General features: G+C 40.8%; 2 protein-coding genes across 3 annotated transcripts; both read left to right on the forward strand.

The window, feature by feature from the left end:
• The first annotated feature begins 316 nt into the window (after positions 1-316).
• LOC142937172 (GRAM domain-containing protein 2B-like) lies at positions 317-7,731 on the forward strand. 2 transcript variants are annotated; one of them, XM_076080122.1, is made up of 15 exons: positions 317-499; positions 846-971; positions 1,766-1,853; positions 1,940-2,009; positions 2,082-2,185; positions 2,267-2,362; positions 2,436-2,507; positions 3,045-3,221; positions 4,145-4,225; positions 4,336-4,447; positions 4,861-4,977; positions 5,545-5,617; positions 5,721-5,825; positions 5,969-6,053; positions 6,882-7,731. In XM_076080122.1, exons 1-15 carry the CDS (start codon positions 411-413, stop codon positions 6,918-6,920), a joined length of 1,434 nt encoding a protein of 477 aa, XP_075936237.1. In that variant the 5' UTR covers positions 317-410; the 3' UTR covers positions 6,921-7,731. The 2 variants fall into 2 exon arrangements, with proteins under 2 accessions (XP_075936237.1, XP_075936272.1); XM_076080157.1 differs by having other exon boundaries at positions 3,045-3,209.
• A 508-nt stretch (positions 7,732-8,239) lies between these two features.
• Positions 8,240-14,186, forward strand: LOC142937363 (TNF receptor-associated factor 2-like). Its single transcript, XM_076080279.1, has 12 exons — positions 8,240-8,458; positions 9,002-9,211; positions 9,614-9,692; positions 10,565-10,663; positions 11,061-11,222; positions 11,328-11,402; positions 11,632-11,706; positions 11,847-11,933; positions 12,219-12,413; positions 13,007-13,184; positions 13,481-13,629; positions 13,968-14,186. The coding sequence occupies exons 2-12, from the start codon at positions 9,024-9,026 to the stop codon at positions 14,184-14,186; spliced, it is 1,506 nt and encodes a 501-aa protein (XP_075936394.1). The 5' UTR covers positions 8,240-8,458; positions 9,002-9,023.
• Positions 14,187-27,568: the final 13,382 nt, after the last annotated feature.

Here is a 27,568-nt window from a genome sequence, read left to right on the forward strand (position 1 = left end):
TGCTGGTAGTCTCCCTCACATACACTCTGATATAACTTTTAATGTTTGAAAAGCAGTTGCAGGACAATAAGAGAGTTTGGAACCAGCGACTCAGAAGTTTGTGGGACTTTGTTTTTACGCATAAGCCCAACCTTGAATAGTTGTATTTATCTGTTTTATTACAAGATAATAATGTTTCTCTGCCATGTTTATAAACTTCCAAACTTCTTCTTCCCTCTTGTTTATTGATGTTGTTCCTCGCGGTTTCCTCCCCCCCTCTCCCATTTTCCCGGCTCCTCCTCTGCCCGGGCTTCTCTGTCCACCGAGTCGAGCTTCCCAAAAAAACAACTTTCCGTGCCAAGGCTTCCTGAAGCTTCTGTGTTGGATCCGATGGAAGTGGGAGACGCGTCGGATATGAAATAGAACACATCATGGTGCTGATGACCGAGCAGGCGGACAGACCTCCGACCCCGCTCTCCGCACCGGACCAACTTTTCCGCAGGGAGTCCCGAGGGACTCGGTAAGTCTGGATAAGATGGAGAGGAAAGGGCCCGGGGTGGCTTCACAGGCCTCGTGCATTCTGGGTTTATTTGCACTCACATCCTGCTTTTCTTTTCGAATTATTAAAGGGCTCGCTTTTTTAACAGATGCACGCGACGCGTACGTGGCACGGAATAAGAGCAGATATGGTTAATTTGCATAAAAGATAATAAAACCTTTTCATGTTATGAATGATAGTCGATGGGTCTGCTTTGGCTGTTTTAACGCAATGCTTGCAGACATCCCGCATACTTAGTTTGACAGTGTTGTGCAGATGATTGATGCACATTATAAAGAGGGAACGGTGTCCTGCGTGGTGTGCGCAGGTCTGAGGTGGACCATGGAGGGGGGAGGAGACACATGAGGCGCGGAGGGTCACCTGCATACCTCCAGCTGTGTCTGGACTCCGAGGCAGACCCCTCAGAGAGCAAGATGAAGCCAGCCGGCATGGGGTGAGGAAGGTTATTTGTTTACTTTTTGAAAGCAACATTCTTCAGCTTCAGCTTCTATAATGCTGGATTTTCTTTTTTTATCACTTTAAATCGAATATTTTAGAGTTTTGGACTGTTTGATGGACAACATAAGATATTTAAAGATGTCACTTTGGTCTTGAGCGTTAATTGAGAAAATAATTGGTCGTTTTTTTTGTTTTTTTATGTATTTAATCTTTTATTTAAATGGGTTGTCTTATGCATGTGTACAAGAATGAAAACGTTACACATTAGTTTCTCATTTAAAAAAAAAAAAAGCAGATACAAGTGGAATTGCACATTTAGCTTATAGGCTTATAAATTCAATCGTGCATGAAAGAAATTAATAGTTGTGGCCCTCAAAACAACTAAATCTAAATATTTTGATGCGCTAAAACAACTAGACTTAATGTAGATTCCTTGATTTTTACTAAATTAAAACCGTCTCGTCTTTGGATTGTTATCAACTGTGTCGTTTCAGACATAAAAACGTGGCCGTTATGGTGATAAATGCTAATTAATAAGCATCTTCACAGATGGATTAAAGGCTATAATGATAGTTGAGCAACACCCTGGAGAAATTTAAAGAATAAAAGATTAATTTTCTTTCAAATGAAATGTTATCGTAGCTTAAACTGGACTGATTTCACTAACTAATGTGTATACCTCATGACCAAAGTGCTGTTTACACATTTGACTGATGTAACGCCGCTGACACCGTGCGAAGCCAAATGAAGGACGTTTATATTTTCTTTAACACACCTTATATTTGTCAGATTGAAACCTGTGGAGCAGCTCTCTCCAACGCCGACTCCGAGCGACTGTGAAACAAAGTTTGAGAGGAAGAAAGTCCAGTACACTCACGTACGGACACGTCTAATCCAATCCAACACATTTTACACCGTTTCTTTTGTGCAGTTTGTTTGTTGACAAAAAATGTTTGTTTTCAGTTATCGAAGACAAACGCCCAGTTTCACAAGTTATTCAAGGAGGTCAGAAAAGATGAGCTCCTCCAACAAAGTAAGTTTTTAGATTCTCTTCTCGCATGAAGAAGCAAAGGAATGATACTAATATCTGCCTGTGTGTCAACAGGCTACACTTGTGCCCTGCTGAGAGACATTTTATATCAGGGGAAAATGTACATGTCCGACAACTGGATCTGTTTCCACTCCAAAGTCTTTGGCAGAGATACTCAGGTATGACACGGTCACTGTGGTAAAGTTCACGTTTTATGGGTGAACTACCTGGTAAGTCATGGTGGCGTTTTTCTTTTACAGATTTCAATCCCAGCGGAGTCTGTGACGTTCATCAAAAAAACAAAAACTGCGTTATTAGTGCCAAACGCCCTCGTGATTGAAACAACAAGTGATCAGGTACGAAGATGGTTGACACAAATATACGTAAACATAAAAAAGTGATTCTAATTAAGAAATCATGTTTTTCCAGCATGTGTTTGTTTCCTTCCTCGCTCGAAACTCCACCTACAAACTCCTGAACTCCATCTGCGGTCATCTGGAGGTAAGTGACGTCTCATGTGTCCCCATAGAATTCAATGGTTTCTGTTTTGGGATTTTTCATTATTATTTATTATTGTGGCGTAAACAAGATGAGAGAAACGATCGGTCAGATGGTTGATTAACCCAATACAAGACCAAATATTAAACATTTGCATGTTCCAGCGTCCCAAATTGTTTCATATCACAGTAAATTGAATATTTTAGTATTTTGGACTGTCGGCTGCCCAAAAATGCAGTTTGAAGACGTCACCTTGGTCTCTAGGAAATGTTTATGGGCTCTTTTGCACTATTTTATGATATTTTACAGTCTAAAAACAATAACACGCTAACATTTAAGGAATATTTTGACATTTTTGGAAATATAATAATAATACATTTTATTTATAGAGCGCTTTACAAGATACTCAAAGACACTTTACAAACATTAAAATCATCATAAAAAGCTATACACTAAAAACATAGAACACACAACATTGGTCACACATTAATAGCAGTTCTGAAAAGGAGGGTTTCGTTTTTGTGATTTGAACATGGAAAGATCGGTGCAGTCTCGGATGTGTTTGGGGAGAGAGTTCCAGAGGGAGGGGGCAGATATGGAGAAGGCTCTGCCGCCCCAAGTCCGGTGCTTGGTCCTGAGTGGAAGGGAGAGGAGGTTGGCATCAGAGGAGCGGAGCCGACGGGATGGAGTGCGGTGGTGAAGCAGGTCGGTGGTGAGGTAGGAGGGGGGGGGGGGGCATGATTATGGAGGGTTTTATGAGTGAGGAGAAGGACTTTGTATTGGATCCGTTGTGGGACAGGGAGCCAGTGGAGGTTTTGGAGAACAGGGGTGATGTGGTCGCGGGAGCGGGTGAGCAGCAGAGTTCTGGATGTACTGGAGTTTATTTAGGATTTTGTGCCATGAAGAACGCTGTTGCAGTAGTCGATTCTGGAGGTGAGGGAGGCTTTGGTCAAAGTTTCAGCTGCGGATAAGGAGAGCGATGGGCGGAGACGGGCTATGTTTTTCAAGTGGAAAAAGGCAGTTCTGGTGAACGTGGTGTTCAAAGGAGAGGTTGCTGTCAAACATGACTTGGTTGCGGATGCGTGGGGAGGGAGACAGAGTGGAGTTGTCGATGGTGAGGCAGACGTAGTGACTGGTTTTAGTGAGGGATGTGGGACCGATGATCATGTCAGATTGATCACAGTCGAGTTTGAGGAGGTTGGTTTGCATCCATGATTTAATGTCAGTGAGGCAGTTGGTCAGAGTGGAGTGAGTAGCAGTGGTAATGGCTTGTATGTTTTCATGCGTTTGATACAAATTGATACAACATACTTTTTGATAAAATTGATTTACCGCCAGCAGCTGGCTAGCTTAGCTTAGCATAAAGACTGGAAACAGGGGGAAACAACTAGCCTGTTATACCCTGTTAGAGAAAAATAAACTTTGAAACTTAAAATTGTCTCGGCAGCAAACGGCAGACAGACACAGTTAGCGACTAGCTGGTGAACACAGTGAGGCGATTAGCAGCTAAAAACGGAGCTAAAAGAGAGTGAACGTTAGACGTAGTAGTTTTTATAGCTTGTTCTGCTGCTGCAAAATGGCAAAACAGCTGTATTACTGCTTTCTTTTTACATACTAATGTGTGTCCTCTGTCCTTCCAGGTGGATAAGACTTGTAGCAGCAACGTTATTTCCTCCTGTGAAAACAGCTTCAGGGTGAAATGCCCAACGTCGCTTCCTTTGGTGAGTCGGGAGGAAAAATCGACAGAAACACCTTGTTCTCATGTTCTACAATACCTTCTCTGTATGTGGTACCCATTGTATATTGTTTTCTTCCTGTATGTGCACTGCAGGACTTATCCGCAGACTTCTCCGACCTCGATGGAGTTGTGCAACAAAGACGTCAGGAGATGATGGAGAGCAGCAGCTCCGGCTCTCAAACTCCAGATTACGACAAAATAACCGGTTTGTGTGCTCCATCCTCATCCCTCTATGTGTACTCTTACCCTTTAAAAAGCTACTGTGCACTTACTTTAATCTGCTGTACTCACTTTGGTTGTGTTGTTGTTTTACCTCTCTTCAAATGTGCTCAGGGTGTCAGGTGTCACTGTGGCTCAGATGGCTTTAGTTTGCAAATAGCTGGAGGGAAGCCAAGTGGAATTTGAGCCATGGAGGCTTTTATTTGTTATAGCAAAGACAGTTGGCATGAAAACAGTGATGATCCTATCGAATGATGAATAACATCTTACGCTCTTGTTGTCAGCTTCCACGTGAACATGAAGCACTTGTTGTGTGTCTGTACAGATGTTTGGTGAGTCTATTAATAATATTTGCTCAGGCAGCCGGAGTCACGAGTTCTTGTCTGTGTATTTGAGCAGACTTCGCCGGCCTCCCGGACACGTTTCTAAGTGCAGTGAAGAGCGCAGAGGTTTCAGTCCACGCAGACGTTCATTTTCAGACTCCGAGCCAAAAACACGGAGCTGCCCTGAACAACGGTAACTTGATACAAGTTATCTTTGTGTTAAAAGAAGCTTTGTTAACCCGTTTGGGTTTCAGTGATTCCCAGAAGAAACACAGATTAGAAATATCAGTTATAAACCAAGTAATCGATGTATATGTAAAGGAATAGTTTAGCAAATACTCTTATTTTATTTCCTGCTGAGTGTTGGATGAGAAGATTGATACCACTCTCATGTATGTACAGTAAAAACTAAGCTGCAGCTGGTTAGCTTAGCATAAAGACTGGAAACAGGAGGAAACGGCTAGCCTGAATCTGTCCAATCGATATATCGATATATAAGGTATATCGGGTGTCATTACACCGTCACAAACAAGATAACGTGTTCATTAGTGAGATTTAGACAGAGCCAGGCTAGCTGTTTCCCCTCGTTTCCAGTCTTTATGCTAAGCTACGCTAACTGTCTCTTGGCGTTTCATTATTTACCGTGCAGACATGAGATCAATCTTTTCCTATAATGCATTAAGTATATTTCCTAATGTGGCACCTCATTTATTTATTTATTTACAAATGAATATTTCTTTCTTTTTGCTTTTCCTCGTAGGGTCTACGAAGCTCAAAGACAAATCCTCACAGCCCGTCTCCTTACAAGCCATCCTCCTCATCTATTTGTTTCTGTGAGTAACCTTTCATCACCGGGAATACCAGACTCTGACAAGACAATCGTTATTTGGACGTGTCGGCAGTTGTCTGAACGTGTTTTTGCGCCTCTCCTCACAGAGTTAGCGTTCTCGTCTTGTCCTCCTGTTACATGGCCTTCAAGATCGTGGCTCTTGAGCATCGGTTGAACTCCTTGGTGTCCATCGGGCAACACATTCGTAATGAGTAAGAGCCGGATTCTCATGTTACCGACGTCATATTGGTGTCAGAGTCACCAAACGATGAACAAATGCACTCGTGCTGTTTATATTTCTTTTCTCATATTCGTTTGGTTAACGATGTTAAAGTGCAAATGTTGGTTGTTGCAGAAACGCGGTGAGCCACAGGCCTCAGGAAGAAGTGAACGCTGAGATTTATGCAGAGCTGTCTTCCAACTTGTTCAAGCTAGAAAAGGTTTGTCCAGTTTTCATGCACGTGCACAGCAAATATGGTCACCGAAGAGTCTCTAATGTTATGTCTAATAGTTTAAAGAAATACCTAAACCCACAAAATGACTATTTGCTTATCAATAACTCACCCCGTGTTACTTTGAATTCCTGATGAATGCTCGATATTTAAAACACGCGCAGGCAGAAACGTTTTTAAATCGTGAGGTTTCAGCTGAGACGACTGTGTTTGTGAAGTTGTAAACATGCGACTGGATGGATGAGACTTGCATTGTAGTGCACGAATTGTGTGAGAGAGTTTGTCAATGTTTTGATAAAGTTTCGCTTTAGTCAAGGCAACATTTGATGAGTAATTAATAAACAAAGTATCATTGTGTGGGTGAAGTATATCTTTTAATGTTTCATGTATCAAAATGTTGAGAATTGATTTGCACACATGAAAATTTAAAAGATCTTGTCTCCAACATGGAGACGGTTAGCTTAGCATAATCCCGGGTTGCATTTAAGGGTTGAACAGACGAGATATAACATGTTCATTTGCGAGCTTTAGAGGTGCAAGTATGCAGTCACCGCCCGGCTAGCTGTTTCCCCCTGTTTCCAGTCGTTGTGCTAAGCTAAGCTAACCATGTGCTGGCTGCAGCTTCATATTTAATACACGGATATGGGAGTGGTATTGAACTCTCGGCAAGAAAGCAAATGAGTTTCCCAAAACGTTGAACCTTCCTTTGAAAACTTCTATGGAGGTATCTGCAGTAGTTCACTGTTAACATGATGAATATTTGATAATTTCTATCCGAGCATGTTTTCAGATGTCCTTCTTGTTTCTAAATCCTAGATTCAAAGAAGCCTTCGGAAGCTACTTGAAGAGACTTGAAAGAAGACTCTTATCCGTCTGGACAGAAGCGTTTCTTTTTTTATTAGAGATGTCGGTTTATCACTGAAGATCAGCAGAGATCACGTTTGGTAATAGATTTGTTGCCGGACAGCTGATACAGAAAGCTTTCCTAAAACAGATTGAACTTTAACTTAAATTGTGCAATAATAGCTTCTTTCCTCGTTCCACTCAGGACTATTTTATTACTTTTTTCCAAATACAACGTGGAGGGTGAACTGAGGCAGCGTGATGGTGAAGAGGACGTTTAGGCATCTATGCAGTATTTATCTGGGAGCTTTTATTTTGTATTTCACAATACTGGGATTATTTTTTAAGGTCCAAAGGTCATATTTCAATGTTTTCCAAACATTTCTTAAAAGGTCAAATACATTATATTTATGTCTTGTGTAAAAATAACTCTGATATGGATGCTAGGAGAATATCTTTTAATGACATTTAAAGGCAACTTCTTGTTACAGTGTGTTGTATGAGAAGGTAGAAAATGAGCTGCTTATGTGAGTAGAAGTTTGCTAGGTGAAGCGTTTGATAGTTTGTTTTAATTGTAAATGTTTTTTAACCATGTACATTATAGTTTTATTTAGGCGCTTCTCAGCTGGTCATAGTTTTCAAAAGTTTGTCCTGTACTTTTCCACAGAAACTTGTATCTGAAGAGCTGTCAATCATTTCAGGAGCAATAGAAGAGAAAGAGCTTGTGCTTTAAACGGTGGTGGTTTGTTTACATTCAGACCACAGACTGTACCTTTTAACTATTGTTTGTATCGCAGTCTTGAAATAAATGTCTTGGATACAGTTTCTGTAGGTCTGAATTTGTATTTGTTCTGAGAGCAGAGAGTTTGTCAGCAGGTCTGAACACGCAGTCGGGTCACGAAGATCCTAAACAAATGAATGCAAACAAGTCTAAAGTAATCTAATCACAAGTACTGATGCCAGTTGGCAGTGCTGGAAGAAGTACTCAGTGTACTGAAGTAAAAGCAGCAATACTACAACAATAAAAAAGAGCCCTGCGTCTAAAGTATCACTTCAGTAAAGTTATTTTGTATTAATAAATGTCTCTCTCTATATATATATATATATATATATACATGCTGCAGAAAATAGATAAAGAATGTGTGTTTCATTAAACAGTTGCAAAAAGCAGGAACATGCATTTATAAAGAAAGTGTTATCTGGATGTTTATTTCACAACAAAGCGAACCCGCCCACTCGTGGGCTTTTGAACCAATGGCACGCGCGCCTCCACATCTCGTCCGCCTATCAACCCGCGTTCGGCCCACCGCATGACGTAAGCGGCAGCCTGAAAGTGCAATGGCGATATTGGACAATAACAGCCATCGCTTTCGGGGGAGCACGTCTATATTATGTGGCTAACGTTGAAGAAAACACCTCCAGTCGGCTGCAAAACCACATGCGATATCTGCACGGTGCGCGAGCGACTACCTGCGACCGGGAAAGGTGATTCCACAGCCTCTGCACGCGATGACAGTTTAGACTAAAAAAAAAGAAAAAAACAGACGCTGGTAAGTGCAAACTCTAGTGATTGCAACATCTGTAGCAAAGCTTCTTTTTCTTCTTCTTCCTTCCAGTTGGTAAATGGTGTCTCTCAGGCTGCAAGCTTCAGATTTGAAAGGGGCGTGGTGGCGCGCGCTGGGTACCACTTCTGACTAAAAGGATGCTGATAGCTTAGCAACAGCGACAAGGAAGGCGGAAGGGAAGCGGAGGAGAGACAATGGATGTGCGATTTGTCAGCCCCGTTACTGGGTAGGCTGAGCAGAGTATTTGTTGTGAACGCAAAGAGAGGCAGCAGCGTCAGTTTATGGGGCCAAGTGAACCACAAGAAGGAGCCAGGGATGCATACTCGAAATGTAAACAAAGGGTGTGGGCCTTCCAGCTGGCCTGTGATGGGGGGGGGGGGGGCATGATGGTTATTAAGGCAGGATCATGTTTCACACTAGTGTTTTTAAAGGCTGTCAGTGCTAAAAACAGGAAATGCATGTTCTCCCTAACTGTTGCATCAAGATGAAGTCTCCCCTCCATGTCTTTCCCCCCTCTTTTACCTCCAGGTGTGACGTGTGAACAGACACCATGGCCACGCAGGAGCCGTCCCCTCCCTCGTCCATGGAGAGCAACAAACCCGGCTTCCCCAAGAAGATCCTGGGCAACCAGCTGGAGGACAAGCACCTGTGCAACTGCTGCCACAACATCCTCCGACGGCCGTTTCAGGCGCAGTGTGGACATCGCTTCTGTTCCTACTGCTTCAACAGGACTGTGAGGTGAGGAGGTAAAACTGTGTGTACCGTGTGTGTGTGTGTGTGTGTGTGTGTGTGTGTGTGTGTGTGTGTGTGTGTGTGTGTGTGTGTGTGTGTGTGTGTGTGTGTGTGTGTGTGTGTGTGTGTGTGTGTGTGTGTGTGTGTGTGTGTGTGTGTGTGTGTGAGTCAAAATACAGAAGAATACGGTAAAATTAACTAAAGTAAAAGTACTTGTTATGCAGAATGTCCCATTTCAGAATGACCCAGCATATATGATATTATGTGTTCATCACTTTAATGTTGCAGCTACCTCAAAATTGTACTTAAGGAAAGTACTTAAGTACATTTACTCTCCACCACTGTGTATGTGGTGTTTGCATATTGTGGATTTGCAGTACATCAGAGTATATTGTTGTTTTATTGCAGTAATGGACCTCAGAAATGCAGCGCCTGCATTAAAGAGGATATTTTTGAGGATCCTACATCGATTTTGAAACAAGGATGTGTGAGTAAAAATACATTTTTATCCAGTTCAGAATTTAAGTAAATGTCTGCATCTGATTTATGCACAGAATTTGTACCACGGCAGCTCCAATAGTATTACATTTTAAAAGTAGTGACCAACAGTCCAAGAATACATGCATGTGAATAATATTTATAACTTTATCTAAATAGTATCATTCAGAAAGAAAGTAAAACAAGGAATAAAATAGACAACATGCATTAATGTATTTACAATGTACTGTATGTCTGTATAATAGTACACTAACCAGTAGTAACAAATGTCTTCAGGGTCTAAACACAGCAGTTTAAATGAAGACTTTATCGGCCTCAGTTTCACTTTGATGTCTTTAAATAGAATAAAAGACGAAGACGTGCTGTGAAAAGATGATCCATTGCTTGTAGCCACAGAGTAACAGTAGAAGTACCAACACAACACTGTAAAAATACTCCACAACGAGTAAAGTCCTTTCATCAAAATACCACATAAGTCCTGAAGTATTATCAAAAGTAAAAGTACACACTGGTGGCCTCTGAGTATAGTTCTTGATACTTGAGACAACCTCATCACAATATACGTGCGTCTATTTATCTTTTTTTAAACTTTCTGAGCAAACAGTTTCAGGTACAAAGGAGCCAAATTACAGGGATGATGAATTCAAAATGTTCATTTATTGTCCGATCGTTGTAATAATGGACGAGAATGAAACCGGCTCACCGACCTGTTTTGTAGCTTTGAAGTCTTGTTCCTGCCTCCTAAAAACACACGTTAACTTCCATGTTTTGATTAAAAATACTCACCTGAACATTAATAATCTATAAAAAGGAACAGGGCCGCTGGAGAAACTCTGTTTTTGTTTTCTCTTGTTTTTTCAGGCTTTTCCTGACAACGCAGTGCGACGGGAAGTGGAAAACCTTTCAGCTGTTTGTATCAATGAAAGTTGCAGTTGGAAGGGCAGCATTAAAGACTACGAGGTGACCTTTGACCTTTGATGTTTAGGTTTTTCCCCAATGTCTATGAAGTCATTTTCATTCATATATACTTATATATATACATATTATACTTCATACTCCTGCACAACACTACTAAACTTCACAGCTCTTTCATTTTAAAAACAGATACATTGTTCATGTTATTTCTTTCATATTGTTTATAGTTCTTTGTCTCTTTCAGTACTTTTACTGCTTCTATTTATATTTCCTCTCACTGTTTATTGTAAAGCACCAAAGCACCACAGAAAAGTCCTTAAAAGTTAAAACCTACTTGGCAATAAACCGGATTCTGTTTCTATAAAACAGCGAAGGCGCGACAGAAGTTTCCGTACTGTTCCGCTCTACTTCTTTATTTATTCATTTGTATTATTTTTAACAGCTGAACCACGAGGGGAAGTGTGAGTTCATGATCATCCCCTGCCCCTCCTGTAAAGAACGAATTCGCTTCAATGAACAGGAGCGCCACAACGAGCGAGAGTGCCCAGAGAGGACGCTCAACTGCAAGTACTGCAAGGAGCCGTTTCACTTCAAAAACATCAAGGTCAGGAATGATTTATTTAAAGTCAGCGGAGACGCTCGGCTCGTCACTGCTGCTCTTCATACGTCTCGAAAAGCAACGCTGTTGTTGTTGTTTTTAAAATTTCAGGCACATGATGAGATCTGTCCCAAGTACCCGATGATCTGTGAAGGCTGTGCCAAGAAGAAAATCCCCAGAGAAAAGGTGAATCTGTAAAATAACACGCAGACAACATGGAAACATTTAGCTGTAGAAGGATTGGATAACGATTTAGTATTTCTGGAATATTTTCTCATCCAGACGGTTAGACGAGTCTTAAAGGAATCTTTGAATATCTCCTAAACAGCTATACATGTTGTTAATTGAACTTCTGGGCTCCTTTGCTAGGTTTGCAAATAACACTTAATTGCTTTCTTTATTGTGTATTTTTCAGTATGTGGACCATATTAAGTTCTGCAGCAAATTCAGAACTCCGTGTCGATTTCATGTCGTGGGATGTGACATGTCTGTAAGTAGCCTGATTGTCCTCTCTATGATATTTTATGCTTTAAGTTAAGAGACGGTTCCAAAGAAACTACCCGACGGATCAGACTGCATGCATGTGTTGTTCCTGTTTTATTTACCTCCTGTCTTTTCCTTTTTCTGTAGGTGGAAAAGGAAAAGATTCATGACCACGAGCGCGCCTTTGCCTACGAGCACCTCAATCTGTTGCTGCACTACATTATGGGCATGAAAGTGAGCATGGAGGGCCTGCAGCCCCAGGGACTGGAACTAGCCGGACACAAACTGGTGGAACTCCAACAGTCCCTCAGGGAGCTCGAGGCCAGAGTCTCCCAGCTTAGCACCACCTCCTCTGGGCCTCCCGTGCAGGGAGCCGCCGCCGCCTCCTCATCCTCCAGCTCCGGTCCCCCTGGTCCGACCGCTTCAGCTCACCTCCCTCCGCCGCCCACTCTGGCTCCCACTCTGTCCGTGTCCACCTCCTTCACGCCTCTGCCCAGCTCGGTGGGCGCGGCGCTGGAGCTCCAGCTCCACAGCGAGAAGACCAAAGTGGTGGAGCTGGGTCGCAGGTGCACGGAGCTCGAGGTCAAATCCGGCACGTTTGAGAATGTGGTGTGTGTCCTGAACAGAGAGGTGGAGAGGTTCGCCACCACCATGGAGGCCAGCAACCGCCAGCACAAACTGGACCAGGACAAGATCGAGGCTCTGAGCAACAAGGTCAGACTGGAACTGTGCCCAGTGTGGCTGCAGTTTGTGCCTAAAATCACGTCTCCTGGGAGTCATAGCTCAGAGAAATCTGAACACACGGACATGATACACATATTTTTAGATCAAGTGTGACGTACACTTGAGGATGTGTCATTATGTCTGATGTCCATCACAAATAAACGTCCATAAATCCGCTTAGAACCATAGAAAAAAGACGCTTCTTATAATTGCAGAACTTGCCTGAGAAACATGAGTACACTGTAAACAGGAACTGCTAACAGCTAATCCGGTATACTTTTCATGATGCCAGTTTGTCAAAATGTAAACAAAAATGGGCTAAAAACACAGGATTCAAGTTGTAGGATTCAAGTTGTAGGATTCAAGTTGTAGCCCACAGCATTACTCACTGAATCCATACTGACGCTATGCTTCCTGTTTACATCCACCAAAGCATTATGGGAACTGTAGTTCCATAACTTAGAGCATGATAATCCCCCAAATAGGAGCAACACAAAGTATCATAATAGAAGTGACAAAATCCTTTAATATTCACTTTTTTTTGTGAGGCTTTATCGATATATGTATTTGTGTTCGTTGTCCAGGTGCGACAGCTGGAGAGGACGGTGGGGCTGAAGGACCTGACGGTCGCTGAGATGGAGGGCCGGCTGAGGGAAATGTCTGCCACGACCTTTGACGGCGTCTTTGTCTGGAGGATCTCCGATTTTGCCAAAAAGAGACAGGATGCCATCGCAGGTCGAGCCCCTGCCATGTTCTCACCAGGTAACATCCGTCAACGTTTTTTTTCCACCGGCAATGATTATGACGCACCAGCTAACAGCAAGTACGAGCAGATCTGGTGTTACACATATACTCAAAACATGAGGCCATACAAAGGGGCCCTGCCCCATTAGACTGCAGATATTGTGCGTTCTTATTATGAAATGTGGTCAGAGACGAAGCATGGCGTACGTCTCACGTTTAGACCGTCTGTTACAGAAGCTTTATTATCTGCAAATGACTAAACCTGAATCCCTCCCCCCCCCCCCCCCCCCCTTCCTTCCCTCTCTTCCCTCCAGCCTTCTACACCAGTAAGTACGGCTACAAGATGTGTCTGCGGATCTACCTGAACGGAGACGGGACGGGGCGCGGCAGCCACTTGTCCCTGTTCTTTGTGGTGATGAGGGGACTGAGTGACGCTCTGCTCAAATGGCCTTTCAACCAGAAGGTAACACATCTGCAGATCTAAAGGGCCGTTTATTTACCAAGAGTTTGACAAACAAAGATGCTGAAAATTGCGGGTTTGTGTCTCATGCAGTTTGTATGTTGAGGAGGCAAATTAAAGATGCATTATTAAGTTACTAAACAGAGCTCTCTGCTCAGAACCGCCACAACAAACAACTCTTTTTCATCACAAAATAAACAAGTTGCATTTTTTTTCATGCAGAGGGAAAGTCGCTCTGGAGTCGGCCTTAATAAAAATCTTAACGAGTAGACGAGCACTGATCGAATAACGTCTCTCGTGGGTCTTTCTTCTTCTTCTTCTTCTTCTTATTCTTCTTCCAGGTGACTCTGATGCTGCTGGACCAGAGCAACAGGGAGCACATCATCGACGCCTTTCGACCCGACGTCACTTCCTCCTCCTTCCAGCGGCCGGTGAGCGAGATGAACATCGCCAGCGGCTGCCCGCTCTTCTGCCCGCTCTCCAAGCTCGACGCCAAGAACTCGTACATCCGCGACGACACCATCTTCATCAAGGCCATCGTGGACCTCACCGGCCTCTAGACCCCCCCCCCCCCCCCCCCCATACCTGCAGTTTGGCAACCAGGCAGCTCTTTGACCATTAAAAGCTTCATTTGGGCTCAATGGTGGTCCCTTTAGGGCTCTGTTCAGGCCTCTCACTGTCCCCCCTTGCAGTGTGGCTGCAGACTGCTCCGTCCGGGACGGCGCTGACATCGTCATATCCAGGTGGTCTCTATGCGAGGACCACCGTCCATTGCCGTACATTTCGGGGTGCGAAAAGCCTTTTTTTGGGGGGTAAAATGTCACTTCAGTCGTGCACATAACGTTTTCAGTTTTAAAAAAAGGACACATGAGCACCGGTGCAGTGAGGTCAGCGCAGTGTTGAGTAGGAGCAGAGATGATGAAGAAGAGTGCAAGAAAGAGTGCAAAAAGAGTGAGTAAGCATCTTACTTTAAGCCCCTACAGTGGAAGGCATGCGCGCTAGAACAGGGTTGTAGATTACAGGCAGCTGGCGTGATCATTCTGATGACTTCTCGTAGAGTTAGAGCATGGCTTGACTGCAGCTTTTTTTCTTTCTTGCAGATTGTGGATATTGTGAGCTTCTCAATTCCAGTGTCGAGTGAATTTGCATAGACAAACGTGGAGTTATGTTATGAATAAGATTACAGGCATTTATTTTGCCTTTTTTAAAATTTAATTTAAATTTTTTTGGCATGCCGCTGGCGTTTTAAGTATAAAATGACTCCTTATTTCTCTCACTGAGCTTTACGAAAAAGCTTCCTCGTTTGTTGTTGAACTCGTTAGTGAATTAGCCATCCGTGATGGTGGACATTGCCTGCACGTCTTTGGAGCCAGGCTACTTTAACATGTAAAGTTAGTGTTATTTGTTCCTATTAGGGGTTTGTTGGTGGTTCTGATTGGTGGTTTGGTACATCTGTGGAAGATACAGTGGAGTTACCAAGGAGTCAGGGCAGCTTGCCGGTCAAGCCTGAGGCATTAAACTCTGACATAACATCAAACATAGCTGGAGTTTCCCCCCCCCCACCCAGGATATGCTCACTAGCTCACATCTCAACACATAGTACTGTGCCCCCACCACAGACTCGAGGTCAACACAGGTTTCCGCGAAATGAAGGAATTGTCCGTTCCTTGTTTTCTGTCCATACAAGTATACAAAGTGTGTGTTTCTGCTGCTCTTAAGATAGAATCTATAATATATATATATATATATATGTCGGTGCAAATATACATGAGGTAAATGTGTGCGGAGGCTGAGAAGCAACGTGAGAAACGAGAGATTGTAACACTTTTGTCGTTGGGCGAACAGGGCGCCGTTATTGACGTTACTTATTGCAGATGTTCAGCGCAGCCTCTCCAGATAACTCTTTAGTGTTCTTAAAATGTGCTCTCGCTGCACAATGATCCACATTATAACGTGTAATTCTTCTGTGTCCACCAGAGGTTGCTGTTCTGCTCACTTAGCATGCATGCTGAGGTTGTTGAGGTTTCACGCTGGCCTGTTTGAAAGCCAGCCCCGACCTGTATTGGAACCTCTCTGTGCATGGGAGGCTTCAATCCATTATTCACTATGGAGTCTTTCGCATTCGGGTTTACCCCCGTGGGCCGCCGCGTGTGTGAAAGCGTTTATTTGTGATTTGTTTGGACGAAAACAATAATCATAGAATAGTTATTATGTTATATCTGGCGCTGCGTGTGTTCAACAGCAGCAGCCGCCTATATTCATAGCAATTTATAAATACGTATCTTTCATATAATGTTGAAATAATCTATATATCAATGTTAATATACACGAGATGTTATAATAAACATAGTATTACTGAATACCTTATTAATTCTATATCTATATACCAGCTTTTTGTTTGTCAAGATGGTTTGAACAGGCCAGGACGCCCCCCCCCCCCCCCCCCCTTGTGCAGTAAGGACTTATGATTCCTTTTAGAGTGCAATATATATATATACAATTATGTCTGTGATATTTTGATGACACTTTGGCTTTAAGGGTTTACAGAAGTCGTACTCGACTCATTTGTTCACATCGCTCATTGTGACGGCGAAGAACTGCAACCGCTTTTTAAGAAACGCCGCTTTTTCCTCGTCATCGAGCGTAGTTTTTATTCATGAAGTGAGGCTTTAGAGAGACGTTTTTTAATGTTGAGGACTTCGTGCTATAAGTGAGGTTTCTATTATTAACTTTAAAAGAAAAAAACAACGTTTCAGTGAAGACTGAGCATGTAATGAGGAGGATGAACATGACATTTTTTAAGTGGTCTTGTATCGTGCCAAAATCAAATATTACCTCCGTATACTAACGATGTTGTATTTGCAAGTTATATTTTATGTTCTATGCTAAAATATGGTGCCAAATATGTTTATATTTAAATTTGTGCTGCGTGTGTGTGTGTGTGTGTGTGTGTGTGTGTGTGTGTGTGTGCCATTTTAATAGGATGCATGGGTCAGCCCTTCTCTAAGAATATGAATATTCCCCCATGAATACAGAAACCCTCCCCAGGTTTTGCTTTTGAATGTAGATTTATTTTTTTCTAAACGCAAAACAGCAGTTCTGTAAATGTGATGCAGTCGACTTGAACCGACTATTTGTGCACTTTGTATCGGTTGTTTGTTCAAAACAGGGTATTTCGTTGAGTGATTTATGTACCTTGAAATATATATATGTGTATATATATATATATATTCTGACGTTGATAATATTGATGTGTTACGATTAAAAAAGGACATGCAGTATGTAATAAAGGTTGCTGGTTTCAGCTTGTTGAGTATTTTCAATTAATTTCTCCGTAGAAAGCTCGACTCAGAAGTAAAAGTACAACAATATAAAAATACTCCAGCATTCAAAATCCTTTTTAGGAGGGAAAAAAAGAAGTATTATCAGCTAAAAGTACTTGAAGTATCGAAAGTGATGGAGAAAAATAGACCCTGAGGCTGATTTATTTATTATATGTGACATCATTAGATTGTTAATAAAGTATTTTACTTATTTGAACTACTTCATGTACATTTAGGTGTGTTAGTGGGGTTGGGACCCTCCTGAGATAAATTTGAGGGATCGGAAAAAACGTTCCGTCACACAAATGTGTATTCATTTGCAGTTTTGGTGAAATATTGGATACTACTCTTAATAAAGCACAAGTACTTCAAAGTTGTACAGTTACTTCCCATCTTTGCCCACTAGAGGGCACTAAATAAACGACCTTGTTGCTCTGAATGTAGTCACACAGTACATTAAAAATAAAAACCAGGGAAACAGGGAACATTGTACTTTTATGTGCAGAGTCATTTAAATTAATCTGCATTTTCAGACAATTACTGGAAGTGGACTTCTTCACACAAAGAACAAAGTGAGCAGTTTGGCCCTCAGAACAACGCTGTGCTTTGTTCACAGCCGAGTGGATTTAAAAATAAAGATTAATTTGTGTCCTTTCACTTCCTAAATGCTCAAAAACAGGACACGTTGTATCAAACATGAACAGAACTTTTGGATTAAAAGAGAACTTTAAGTACTTCTGTAATGAGTCTTGGTGAGTCAGTCTGTGCAGAGTAGTGGTCACCTTTAGAGGATGTGGTGGGCGAGGAGAAGGAGACAGTGATTCACTATAAAGGTTTCCCATGACCTCTTTATTTTGACAATGAAAGAAAATGAACATATATATGAATGTACATGTGTATTTATGACCACTGTATGTGTCACGTGGGACAATAAAGACTTTATCAGTCTATTTTTATTATTAATGCAACATTATCAATAATCCAATAATATAATAATGAACATTCACATTCTGCATAATAAGTACATTCCACCTGTAATGAAGAATTTTATTTTACTTGAGTAAAATACCTCAGCTTTAATAAAATAAATAAAATAAAGATAAAAAATTAAAACCAAGAAAAGGATAGAAAATAAAAATAATTATATTATTCACTCATACTTTTATAAAACTCCTGTGCGGTGCTAGTCTCACTCACACATGACTCCACACTCCACCTGCCGGCTCATAAATCGAGCGCACCCTTCTCAATGGCGCGGCTAATTCAACCCCCGAGCCTTGCTGGACGTTATGCTCACCGGAGGAGCCGTGTAGCTTCCGCTACTTTTAATACACTATTTCATAAAACAGCTCAGCTTGATGCCAACACTTCAGACATCTTTGAAAGACCGTTTTGAAGACGGTATAACCGCGTTTGTGCACCTGTCGGTGGCTCGGATCGCTGAGATGGAGTCAGTTGCTTCACTTCAACAAGCTAAGTAAATTTTTTTGGCGTCCATGTTTTTCTACGGAGGCCGAGAGTGGCCACAGAGAGAAACCTGTGTTTATATATAAGGCGTCAGATCAGTTCTCCTCTAGAGACTGAAGATGCAACAGAAACCTGCTGCCCTCACACTTTAAACTTTATTTTATCTTCATATACAAATTAGTGATGAACCATTAGTTCATTAGTTTGTGTTAGTCAATGAACCATGTCAGTTATATCAAGAATAAAACTGGTATCTTCAGCCCCGTTTATATCATTGTAAGCTGAATATCTTTTGGGTTTTGGACTGTTGGAACAAAACAAGCAATTTGAAGATGTCACATTGGACATTTTTTATATGAAAAATGAAAATAATTGTGTGTTGCAGCCGCTAAACCAAATGTTCAGTTCATTTGAGATTATCAAGTATCTCATATGAGAAAAATTTAAATTCCATGCAAATGCATGGAAACGCAATTTGGCCTTTGCCTTTAACCCATCCTATAAGCATTGATGAGATTCAGTGTCTCGCTGAAGGACACATCTCTCAAATCAACAGCTTCCAGCTTTTAAAACATGATCTCTCCCTGACACAAGTTGTGCCTTTCAACCATAACGTCCAATCAGAAGACAGTTTTATTCTGGAGGACACGGACAAGCGGAGCGTTCTGTTGTTTAACCTGGAGGACTCGTCGTTGTGCTGACACGAGGATGTTTGCAGGCTGTCACAGCGGAGCAGCTGTGGGATAAACATCTGCATCCTCTTCTCCAACACTCAAATGTGAAACTACGGCTGAGTGGAAGAGACGACACGCTGCTGCACACGTCGATCTGTTTCCAGCTCCTCTGTTGCCGAGTGAATCTCCACAGAGATGTTCCAGTGTTGTCCTCTCTGTTGGGAGGATGTTGACTGTTGTTTGGCTCAGCCAGTTCCTGTGTGTTATTTTAAATCACTTGCATCCAATGCATGTTTGTCTTTAGTATAACGGGATCATTTACACCTGCATTGATGCACAAGGTGGAGAGATGAGGTAGAAAAGATGTAGTTTCAGCACCTGTTGAGCTGGGACCACGAACACTGAGTGGAAATTCCTCTTCTGTACAAGCAGATGGAAAATGAATGAACTTCTGACTGAAAATGTCCACTTTTCCTTCTGTTTTATTTTGTAAACAAGCAAGTTTTATAAAATGCATATCCATCCCCCATAAAACATTTACAAACTTAGTATTTTAAATCCAGCATTGTCTAACGTCCATGTTTACTAGCTAACAGTCTTCTTCTTCCTGCCTTTACTGGTGCATGGCTCCTGACAAAACATTGTCAGGAGCCATGTTCTTACCTGTGTCTTCTACATGACAACAAACACAACAAGGACCCACACGTAAAATCAGTAACACTTAAAGTCTGTGATAATTAAATATACATTAAAGAACGCGTCTATGAACACACACTGCTAAAAATAATTATTGAGTGTTGGAATATTGAGGGAAATTTAAAAATACAAGCATTAAAAATATCATAAATCAGTCTTTTATTGATCATTTTAAGCTGAAATTGATACTGGGTTAGGGTTACTTTCTTGCAATGCATCATATTTTATACATTTTTCATGAGTTTTCTATGTAGAATCTTAATTTGTGAAGTAAATATGAGCATGTAAATGTATAAAAGTACAATATTTCATCTGAAACGTGGTTGAAGTAGAAGTAAAAAGTGTCATGAAAAGGAAATACCTAAGTTAAGTACAGTCTCTTAAGTTTGTACTTAATTAAACTACTTTTAATAAAGGTTTCTAATCTCCGTCCCAAAAACAAAAGTTGTAAATTTTTTGCATGAGTTTTGAGACAGAACAGTCGAGACAGACGTCACCTCGCTCAGTTTTGGACCGAAAGCAACAAAACAAGAATGACAAAGTGGTTTTACGTACATAAGCCAGATGTTTGAGAATGACGGAGGCGTGATGTGTTAACGGTTAACACATCACCACTTTTGGATCGCTCTCTTTAAGTCAGACATCACGCTCAGACTAAACAACCAGAGTCCTGAATGTGTTGTTTGGTTTCGTGGAAACATCTCTAACCCATGTGGGGTTATAGATGACCTGATCCAGAGTCTGCACAGAGGTTTTTACTCAATGCAACTTTATTTTGTATGTGTTTATTGTGCATCCATTATCTCTGTAGAGGGTAAAGGTCTAGCTGCTACATGTGAATTTGGCTTGTTCATAGATTTGAAGTGACATTGTTGGATTTATGACGTCTGCGCTATTAAGTAAGGTAAAGTTTTTTTGGCAAATAAATGCTAAATTGCTCTCTGTGTAATACTTAATAATCTCAAATGAACTGAATATTTGTTTTAGGGGCTGCAACTAACAATTATTTTAATTTTTTCATAATAAAATTGTCCAAAAGATATTCAATTCACAATTATATAACTGGGCTGAAGCTACCATCTTTTCTTAATATATATATAACAGAAATGGTTTATTGATCTAACTAATCGTTAATCACTGATTTGATTAATTTGCAACAATTAAAATCATGTTTTCCTCTGACAAGCCATTGAATTTTGCATCATGTCCAAATGGCGCTAAAGATTTAATTGTTTAATCTAATATCACTTACTTTAATATTAGTAAACTGAACAATGCTCAACACAGACATCACAATTAATTTTGAGTTAAACTGAAATAAATACATTTATTCAAGAGTTAATAAGTGGACACAGGGTATCCTCAAAAATAATTATTTTGATTTTAATTCCATATTTTGTGTCTTTGTGGCCACAATCTGTTGTTTGCATGTGGAAGTGTTTTGACGTTTCCCCTGATGATAAACAGCTTGGTTTATTTGTGTCTCCGTGTGTTTTCCGGTGCTTTTTGTTTTTGCCACTATTTGTTAACTAGAGATTCAGCTCAGGCAGGAGTTGCTCAGTCATAGCAACAGCTGAGGTCTGATGATGTCACCATTTTGAAGACACTGCGTAATGCAACTTTGAACCGGGACGCTCGGCTCATTCCCCAGATATGCGGCTGTTTGAAAGATTGTGGCTGGAGAGTGCCGTTAAAGTTAATGAGGTGCATTCATTTAAAGTGAGGCGCTCTGCAGGAAGGAGCAGAGTCGGGTTATTTAGGTGAGGAATGTGGATGAAGTGTTGAGTGTTCGTCCACCTTTTGATACAAACGGAAATAATGCTTTAGGGCGGGCTACATGGTGATTGACAGTTTGTTACCGCTACCAGAACCGTATACGCATCTCTACCAAGGTGTCACTCCTCCACAGTCCAAATATGGTTACTTCTGTTCACTGGTTGCAAAAAGCCAAGATGGCGGTGGCAGAAATCCAAGATGGCAACCGCCAGAACGCCAAATTGAAGGCTTCAAAACCGCAGTTCACAAACCAATGGGTGACGTCGCGACGACTACGTCCACTTCTTACATACGGTCTATGGTTTGTATCATTGTTTGCATGCTAATGCGCAAAACTAAGATGGTGAACATGGTACCTGCTAAACGTCAGCATTTTAGCATGATCACGTTAGCATTTAGCTCCAAAGCGCTGCTGTAGATATTGATTCATTGTTTAGTCAACAAAATGTCAGAAAATAAGGAATAAATATCCACAATTTCTTTCGAGCTCAAGGTGATCTTGTTTTGAAAGATGATCGTCTGACTTTTTATCCAGCGCCATCGCCAAGTCCAAATGTAGCGTGTTAGCATGCTGATACGTACACCACAGAGCCGCTAGCATGGCAGGAGACTCTTTGTCTTGTTTTTCTCAAACTGCTAGTCGACAAACATGGATGAACTTTTTGAAAAAGACTCCATTCCTGTTGACAGTATTAAGTATCCTCTGTAATCCAAACATTTACTCGTGCTGTCATGGCTGATGTATGCCGCCCCTCCCCCCTGAGATGAAGATATATTTTCATAACGCCAATCATGATGGCATGCCTGGTCTCGAATGCTTGTTGGCGGTTAGTCAAAGGGGATTAGCAGGAACACCTGCAGTTCCTCCGTTTATTTAGTCTTCATACTTTTGAACGTCATATTCCAAGAGCTCGTCTTTAAAGCACGGGACAGTCTGTAGGAGCCAGGAAGCACTGAAAACAGCCTCGCAGTCAGATTATTGTAGACCCTACAATAATCTGGTAACTACTGTAGTTGAGTCAACAAATATAAAACCAAGTCAATTGTGAATATGTTGGGAGTTCAGAGTGAGAGATCAAGCTGCAAACAATTCCATGTGGATTTTACAGGAGCCACAGTTTCCATTTCCGTGTCCTGGACGCTGTTTTACTGCTCGAGCTTCAGCCAAGCGAGAGTTTAGTAGCATCATTCAAGACAAGGAAGAACGCCTCGGTTGTTGTGCTATTTGAATATGTTTGAAAATCAAGTGATATTCATATGAGAATCAAGACATGTACACCACAGTGTCCCATACTACTAAAGTATATTGTGGATGGCGCTCTGTGAATTTCAGCGAGCTGTATTTACTGTATCTATTGAGCCACATGTCGATTGGTTTACTACAGCTGTATAATCACCAGTCAATAAGTGAAAGCATAAACACACACACACACACACACACACACACACACACAAATCATTACAGTGTGGTTCTCATCTTTGCTAACTGTGAACCTGTAACTCTAAGAAAAGGCTGTGATGGATATAAAGCACCAAACACGACTTTCCTAAAAGTGGTTTTCTGGTCTGGTACCTAAGATAGTTGGAAACAGATCTTAATGATCCAAGACTTCTTCCTCTCCATCACCCACCCTAACAACAGCTCATAAACTTTATCAAATGACATAATATGTACTATTTATATTGACTTTATTTATATTACTCAAGCGACAAACAATCCGGCACATTTCCGGATGCTTAGCTCACTCGCCCCGGCCCCCGGAAAGATAGTCGCTGGATGTTACTTCATTATTTTTGTTAAACAAATGAATTATGTTTGATCAAAGATAACTATAAACTACCCAGCAGCATGTAAAGTAATGGAACTCAGCTCCACCTTGCTGCAACATTAATGTGATGCTTACACAAAATGTATCACTATTTATAATACAATAATATAATAATACTCTGAAATGAGCCATTCTGCATAATGAGTACTTTGACTTTTAATGCTTTGGTAGATTTTAATGCTGATTGTTTATGTTTTGAATGCAGGACTTTTACTTGTAGCAGAGTATTTTTACACCGTAGTATTTCTACTTTTAAAGTAAAATATCTGAGATGACTGTTGTTTGAGGAGTGGGCTGCTAATGATACAATCACAGAACATCAAGAGCACTTTGATAAGCCACTAGTCTGATAAAAGTTTATGTATGTATATTATACATTATTGTATCATGTTCTAGCGTATTACCGTGTCCCACATTGGCTGACTAAATACTGGTTAGCATTGAAATTAGGTCACTCCCTGAGGTCTTGTCAATACGTAATTAAAAAGACAGGATACAGTCACGCTTCTCTTGCTCTCTGCACAGAATGAACCAGTGTGTGGTGTGTCAGGAGGCGACAATATAGGAGAGTAATGTCTTATGTTATGAACCTTAAACTACACATTTGTTCCTCCACAATATCCATTACCAAATGTAAAAGTAAAAAGTATAAGGCTGAGTAATGAAGGGCCTGCTGGTGTTTCACAGACGGTCTGATGTCAGTGGCTCCAGCGTTTGAGATTGAGCGTTTGCACGACCAGTGGGTAACTCATCTGCAGCTGATTCATCCTCCACCTGGACAGCAGTGAGCTCATTCACTTAATCCTCTCTCGCTGTGACATATAACTAATACAACCAGCGTACTGTTTTATGATCTTTAACGTTATCGGTGTAAAGGTCTGGTTTACTCGACACCCAAATTAAGGTCCCGACTTTGGCCAAACTGTTGAGTAAACCAGACCTTTTCTTTTTGAGGGCTTAATATAAAGCTTTCATACTTTATTCTTTAACTTTGTATAGTGCCACTCTATTAACAACAATTAAAACTATTAGATACTGTAATGTTAGTAATTAAAGTAAATATGAGTAGTGGAGACAGAAATGGCAAATAAATGCCGTTGGTCAACACAGCTAAATTATCGTTTGAAGCGTGTCAGTGTCGTTTAATTAACCCTTCGCTAAGCCCCGCCTCCAGCTGCTACTCTGTCAAACTGTCCGCGCTCTAATGGAGCCCACACTGTCACTAACTGCACTCCCCGAAGAAATGTATATAATTTTTGGAAGAACAAAAAGTGAGTTCAGAGAGTAGCAGACAGAAGGGTCTACATACAATATGTGTTTGAAGGATATATCCGTGATGTCAAACTGCAGTGAAAACAGGTTAAAAAGATCACCGTGTGGACCACTGACCGGCTCGGATTGTTATTATAAGCGTCCGACAACATTATGAAAAGGACCCTACAGAAATGAACCATTTGGTTAAAAAGTAAAATCCTTTTTTGTTTCACCTGAAACAGCAGCTATATCGCTCAAATACACCAAACACACATTGAGAAAAACACACATTTTATTGCGTCGTAAAACTCAGTTCATCCAAAGTTGACAGAAACAAACTCACTCAACTGATGATTTCTAACATTTTCAGAGTAATGACCTGCAAAGAAATCATGAACTTCATGTCACCAGTGGTTTTAAAGCTCGTAGGAAGTTTCTTTGGTGGAATTCACATGTTGCTCAATCCGTCATATTGTTGTCTCCTAAATAGCCGTCTGAGATAAATGGTCTTCTGGAACCGGAGTGTGTTTTTATTGTTCTTGGATCAAGTATTCTTCTTCAACAACTTCCTGAAAAAGTCTGAGATCTTCCAGGCTCTCCCGGGTCCTCCTTGTTCTTCTTGGAAAGACTCCTGGAGAAAAGAGGAGACTGTTTATAGTTTGAGCTTTTATATCTATTACACAATTAATGAGATTGGCTCAGGACATGCAGAAAGAGAGATATATTGGTAGCCTAATAAATATCTACAGCGGGCTGGAAAACCTTCTGTCCAGATCTTAACGGTACATATACTGTATAACGTTTAATTTTTTTGTAACCTCTTTGTTTTTAAAACAAACTTTAAAAACAGCTGGGACGACATCAGTCTCCTGCTGGATTTCTAAAGATGCCTAAATACATTAGCTGTGGTCTTAATATTAACAAATGATTTACCAACGCTGTGAAGGTCAGTTATTTGCAGAACTATTGGGTTGCCAGGTTGTGAGAAATCCTGTTGGCTCACTGATGTTTATCCTTCTCCTGCATTATTTGGTCAATTTAGTTCTTTAATTTACACTGGATTTACTTTATGGAAAAGCTTTTTGCATATATTAGACCAAAATCTCTATATTTGAGCTTTTATAACTGCAGACTTGATGACTTTATCAGAAAAAGAGTATTTATGAATGGTTTACCACCGTTTAGAACAACATGTTAATAGAACTTGTTATGAATTGAGAGGATAAATATCAGTCAAAGGAATTCATCACAACCTGGCAACCCAAAAGTTCTAATGAATAGGGGTGTAACGTTAAATCGATCTGGATCTTAATAGCGATTCAATGATGCAATATAATCCATGGAAAGTAAAAACAAAGATGCATATCATCTTTAGGCGTTTATGGTCTCATATTGATCCCAGACACCTGAATTGAATTTTTTTTAAATGACATCGTGGCAGACTTTGTGATATCCGTAAATATCGTATTGTTGTCCAAAGAGTTGATCTAAAGGATTGAGAATCGGTCTAATAAATGGCTTATAACTGATCTATAAAACATGAATATAACTTAATCATCAGAATTGTCTCACGTTTGATTTAGACTGTTGCGTCGTCCTGTATCGATGATGTAATCTCACGACGACCTGATTCATCAGATTTTTGCTGACACTTCTGGCTTTGTCTGCTCTAGTTTATTGCCTCTGAAAGTAAGAGTCTGGTGTTGCATCTAAAGTTATAAATGACAGTAGTTCATGTCGGTGCCAAAGTACACATCTGCAACACAATACCAATGAACTGTGCATGTGGGATTAGAAGTCTTTCAGAATAAACTCTGCTCCTGCTGGCTTTCAGCCATGCATCACAAACAGCTCAGCATCATCTGGTGCCATTGTTGATCTCATCCACAACATGCAGAAGTATTATTGTTAGACTGAAAGTTTACTTACTAGCCAAAGATGCGGAGTAAGAGAACGCCTGTCAGCATGTTTAAAAACACAACTGTGCTGATGCTCAGTCAAAGGTTTCCCTGGAAACCAAATATTTAAAGAAAATGGAAACATCAGCAGTTTTTTTTTTTTTTGATTGAATCAAGTTCACGAAGCGGTTTTGATGAGAAATTACGGTTTGGATTACTTAAAAACAAGTCTGTATAACAGAGTGTAATGGTGTCAAACAGAAAACTTTTGTGTAGATTGCGTTCGGTCTCCAGTAGTTCCACATCACTCACGTGGCAACTTGTTATTTCTTCGGACTCTGAACACTGGAAAGGCAGCATGCATATTGATCTATTAGTGTTATGTAACTTCAGCAATATTAAGAGAAAAATAATGCATATAGCTTATTGTAGCGTGAAATATAATTACAAAAAAGGTTTTAGGTCAAATCCATCTGCAACTCCCAAAAACATGTTCACTGCTGTCGTAATGAAACCGATCAGCAGTTATTCGTCTTTGCTTGTAGGAATGAGCCAGTTCATCTTTTCTGTTCCCTGAAGTCTAAACTCTGGGTCTAAACGGCCGGTTATCTGCAGGTACTGAATACTGATCTGATATCGTGGCTCTCTTCGTCTGGATTGGGAAGATTGCGTCCTGATTATTGTAATTCATGTTCACTATTGACCAGTAAAGATTTCTGCAATGGGGAGCTGATTTGGAAATTGATAAATTAAGTTTCCAATGCCGTCTAAAAATAGGAAAGATATGTAATATTTATCCCTCTTTAATAAGTCGATAAAATAGGGCCGTCCTCAACTAAAGTCCCTGAACTATTGTAAGATTTTGTCGACTGATAAGTCAATTTAATCAACAGATCTGTCTGCTGTACTTTCTCCACAAAGACACCTCCTAAAGCACGACTTTAAATGTTGTGTTTACCAGATACATGCTCATAAGTTTCTTAAAAATAATTCATTCAGCCTGATAAAAGCATAAAAAAACGACT

This window comes from Anarhichas minor, unplaced genomic scaffold, assembly GCF_050575085.1.
Source record: "Anarhichas minor isolate MPS153535 unplaced genomic scaffold, ASM5057508v1 ptg000002l, whole genome shotgun sequence".
Taxonomy (NCBI): Eukaryota; Metazoa; Chordata; class Actinopteri; order Perciformes; family Anarhichadidae; genus Anarhichas; species Anarhichas minor.

Excerpts from the sequence above, each read along its gene's own strand:
- LOC142937172 (XM_076080122.1), top strand. The coding sequence starts at position 411 with ATGGTGCTGATGACCGAGCAGGCGGACAGACCTCCGACCCCGCTCTCC. Across the intron at positions 2,186-2,266 it reads TCTTTGGCAGAGATACTCAG|ATTTCAATCCCAGCGGAGTC; the intron begins GTATGACACGGT and ends TTTCTTTTACAG. Across the intron at positions 6,054-6,881 it reads ACTTGTTCAAGCTAGAAAAG|ATTCAAAGAAGCCTTCGGAA; the intron begins GTTTGTCCAGTT and ends TCTAAATCCTAG.
- LOC142937363 (XM_076080279.1), top strand. The coding sequence starts at position 9,024 with ATGGCCACGCAGGAGCCGTCCCCTCCCTCGTCCATGGAGAGCAACAAA. Across the intron at positions 9,212-9,613 it reads TGCTTCAACAGGACTGTGAG|TAATGGACCTCAGAAATGCA; the intron begins GTGAGGAGGTAA and ends GTTTTATTGCAG. Across the intron at positions 10,664-11,060 it reads GCAGCATTAAAGACTACGAG|CTGAACCACGAGGGGAAGTG; the intron begins GTGACCTTTGAC and ends TATTTTTAACAG.